The 4,230-nt window shown below is 55.0% G+C and overlaps 1 protein-coding gene across 1 annotated transcript; it reads left to right on the plus strand.

The window, feature by feature from the left end:
* Positions 1 to 3: 3 nt before the first annotated feature.
* Positions 4 to 3,620, plus strand: Mcat (malonyl CoA:ACP acyltransferase (mitochondrial); the record flags this gene model as incomplete). The annotated part of the gene is made up of 3 exons (XM_013024769.1): positions 4 to 243; positions 1,055 to 1,142; positions 2,999 to 3,620. Coding segments are annotated over 3 exons (927 nt in total), but the record flags the coding sequence as incomplete, so codon positions are not given.
* Between the last annotated feature and the right edge of the window lie 610 nt (positions 3,621 to 4,230).

Here is a 4,230-nt window from a genome sequence, read left to right on the forward strand (position 1 = left end):
CGGTGCTCCGTGCTGCTCTTCCCCGGGCAGGGCAGCCAGGCGGTGGGCATGGGCCGCGGCCTGCTCGGGTACCCGCGCGTCCGCGAGCTCTACGCGGCCGCCAGCCGCGTGCTGGGCTACGACCTGCTGGAGCTGAGCCTGCACGGCCCGCAGGAGGACCTGGACCGCACCGTGCACTGCCAGCCCGCCGTCTTCGTGGCCTCGCTGGCTGCCGTCGAGAAACTCCATCACCTGAAGCCCCAGGTGAGGCCCGCGGCCACGGGGCCGGCCGGGCAGCGTGGGCCCCAGGGCGCCCTCCTCAGAGACGTACATGGGTTGAAAGCCGGTACCACACCTGTGGTCCCAGCTACCCAGGATGCAGGGACCAGAGGATCACGGTCAGAGCTAGCCCAGGCGGGAAAGGCCGTGAGACTCTCGTCTCCCGTTAGCTGCTAAAAAAACCCCAAAAAAGCCTGAAGTGGTGCTGTGGTTCAAGTGGTAGAGCGCTAGCCTTGAGCAAAAAGCAGCACCCAGGCCTTTGAGCTCAAGTCCCAGGATTGGAGCACGGGCACACACACACACACACACACACACACACACACACACACAGTATTTTGGGGGAGAAACTAGATTTCTTAGACTAGTTCCCTAATATGTGTGTACCAGTACTAGGGCTTGAATTCAGGACTTGGGCACTGACCTTGAGCTTTTCCGCTTAAGACTGGCCGGCACTCTCCCTTGAGCCATAGCTCCACTTCCGACTTTTTGCTGTTAATTGGAGATAAGAGTCTGTCTGGTGGACTTTCCTGGTCTCATGTCCAATGCAAGAAGAATTGTGACTGTAATGTTTACAAAGCACTCAGTACAGAGCTGGGTCCAGGGTAAGCACTGACCAGGGCTATTTCTCAGGGTCAGACTCTGGTTGTCAGTGCTTCCTCTGTGTCTCTCCTAGCTGGGGCGTCAGCCAGTGGGACTTGGTTCACAGCGATGCTGAACACCCTACCAGCTTCCAGGCCAGCCCAGCACCTGAGCTTCCCCAGATAATGTGGCATCATGTGTGCATCTGTCACCGCAGGTCATTGAGAACTGCGTTGCGGCTGCTGGATTCAGTGTGGGGGAATTTGCAGCCCTTGTGTTTGCTGGAGCCATGGAATTTTCTGAAGGTAGGGTGTGTTTGTTTTTAGAGGTGTGGTGTTGCTGGACTCATTGGGAACAGGGACCCTTCTCAACAATGAAAATGGACCCCCTGGGGTGTCAGGCAGTGACATTGGATCTCAGGGACTAGATTGTACCATGATACCTTTGAAGACTGAAGGATTCAGTAGGAATCTCTTTTGGAACGTAGTGAAATCTGCTTGCTTAACTGTCTCCACCACCCTGTGCATTCTGCCATTCAACCCCCTCTTGACCATCACACTTGGAAAGTGCTTAATTGGTGCTCACTAAATTAAAAATAGTAATCAGCCGGGCGCTGGTGGCTCACGCCTGTAATCCTAGCTACTCAGGAGGCTGAGATCTGAGGATCGCGGTTCAAAGCCAGCCCGGGCAGGAGAGACCGTGAGACTCCTATCTCCAATAAACCACCAGAAAACCGGAAGTGGCGCTGTAGCTCAAGTGGTAGAACGCTCGCCTTGAGTTGAAGAGCTGAAGGACAGCGCCCAGGCCCAGAGTTCAAGCCCCACGACCGACAAAAAAAAAAATAAAAATAGTAATCAACATTGGATCAGCACTCCAAAGACATTGAGTATGCATATATATTTTGGGGGGGAGTGGGAAGTCAGTTGTGGGACTTGAACTCAGGGCCTAGATGCTGTCCTTGAGCTTTTGTGGTCAAGGCTAGTGTGCTACTGCTTTAAGCCACAGCCCCACTTCTTGTTTTCTGGTGGATAATTGGAGATAAAAGTCTCGCAGACTTTCCTGCCCATGCAGTCTCAGTCCTCAGATCTCAGCCTCCTGAATGGCTAGGATTACATGTGTAATTGCCTCAGCAATCAAATGATCTATCCTTAGCCAGGTGCTGGTGGCTCGCGCCTATAATCCTAGCTACTGAGAGCTGAGGATTGGGGTTAAAATTATCAGCCCAGACAGACAAATCTGTGAAACTCTTTATCTACAATTAACCAGCAAAAAGCTGGGCTGGAGGTGCAGCTCCAGTGGTAGAGCACCAGTTGAGTGCAAGCAAGCAAAGTGAGAGTGTGAGAACTAAGTTCAAGTCCCAGTATTGGTACACTAAAAATGCCTAATTATATTTTTTGTGAATTATACTCCCATTTAAAAAAATGCATTATAGGGCTGGGAAGGTGGCTCAGTGGTAGAGCGCTTGCCTTGCATGCATGAGGCCTTGGGTTCGATTCCTCAGCACCACATAAGCAAAAAGAAAAAAGCCAGAAGTGGCGCTGTAGCTCAAGTGGTAGAGCGCTAGCCTTGAGCTGAAGAGCTGAGGGACAGCGCCCAGGCCCAGAGTTCAGGCCCCACGACTGGACCCAAAAAAAAAAAATATTTTAAGCCAGCGTGGTAACTACAGAGAACAGGATTCTCGTTGGGGCCACACCCACTTGAGGTGACTGTCAGAGGTTGTCACAGACCTCACCTGGCGTCACGACCCAGCCGCTCTGTGGACTGGCTGAAGTTGTAGCCCATTCTGAGATGAGGAAGTAGTTCAGAGGTGTGAATGGCTGAGGGCCAGGACAGACCATGTATGCACATGCATAGTGACAGGTCACGTGTCCGCAGGTGTCCGTGTGAACAGCGTTCTCATGTCTACTGTGGTCACATCAGTGGGGGCATGTGAACGGCCAGCTCCCTGGAGGACTGCAGGGATGCTGCAGTTCAGTGGGAACCAGATCCTGAATTAAAGGCCAGGCTGTGGCTCGGGTGGAGCGTTTGCCTGGCAAGCACAAGGCCCCAGGTTCAAACTCTAGGCCCACTAAAAAGATGTGAACTGAGGTTATCACTCAAGGACTCACAGGATCAGGATGTGCAGGCATGCATCTGTGTGTGTGCGTGCATGTGTGTAGAGATGCATCATGTGGAGCACAGCAGCAGCGCATGGCTAGCAGCAGCACACTGCCCTGTGCAGCCTCAGGTCTGCTGTCTGGATGCCGAGAACTTGCTGTTCACCCGTGTCATTCTTCCCTTGATGGTGCCCGCCTTAAGCCACCTTCCTTTCCCCAGGCTCTGCAGTTTCTCCGGAAGAACTCCTCTAAGTATCACTTCCGGCGCACCAAGATGCTGCCAGTGAGTGGCGCCTTCCACACGCGCCTCATGGAGCCCGCTGTGGAGCCCCTGGCCCGAGTTCTGAAGACCATTGACGTGAAGAAGCCTCTGGTGGCTGTGTACTCCAATGTCAGCGGGAACCGGTACACGCACCCCACGCACATCCGGAAGCTGCTGGGCGAACAGGTGGTGTCCCCGGTGAAGTGGGAGCAGACCATGCACGCCGTTTACCAGAGGGAGAAGGGCGCCGCATTCCCCAGCACGTTCGAGGTGGGCCCCGGGACGCAGCTGGGGAGCATCCTGAGGAGCTGCAACATGCAGGCCTGGAAGTCATACAGCCACGTGGATGTGATGGAGGGCAGCCAGGACCCGGAGCCCGGCACCCCCGAGGCTCTGCACTGACCCATCTGCAGGCTGGCTAAAGACGCAGAGTGCGGCCACAGAACAGTGCCAGGGATGATGTCTCAGGTGACCTGGCCCAGCCCCCCTGGAAAACGTCCAGGTGCTGCTGGGGATGTGCTTCACCCTGCCTGCCCACCTGCCTCGGGCTGCACCACACCTGGCAGTGGATCTGAAGGGCTGGCCCCGCGCAGCTGCCTGTGTGCCCTGGGCATGCTGCACCAGAGGGACACCACTGCCCTACCGCCTGCAGGCTGCCCAGGTCCAGGGCTCCTGTGTCCTGCATCTAAAGCTGTTAGGAGACAGGCACCGGTGGCTCATGCCTGAATCCTAACAATCAGAAGGCTGAAATCTGAGGATCATGGTTCAAAGCCAACCTGGGAAAGTTCATGAAACTCTTACCTCCAGTTAACCACCAAGAAGCCAGAAGTGGGGCTGTGCCTCAAAGAGGTACAGTGCTAACCTGGAGCAAAAGAGCTCAGGGACTGCTCAGGCCCTGAGTTCCAGCCCCACAACACACAAAAATAAAAAGTACAAGCCAGGCGCTGGTGGCTCACGCCTGTAATCCTAGCTACTCAGGAGGCTGAGATCTGAGGATCGCAGTTCAAAGCCAGCCCGGGCAGGAGAGACTGTGAG

Source organism: Dipodomys ordii, unplaced genomic scaffold (genome assembly GCF_000151885.1).
Source record: "Dipodomys ordii isolate 6190 unplaced genomic scaffold, Dord_2.0 Scaffold79, whole genome shotgun sequence".
Classification (NCBI taxonomy): domain Eukaryota; kingdom Metazoa; phylum Chordata; class Mammalia; order Rodentia; family Heteromyidae; genus Dipodomys; species Dipodomys ordii.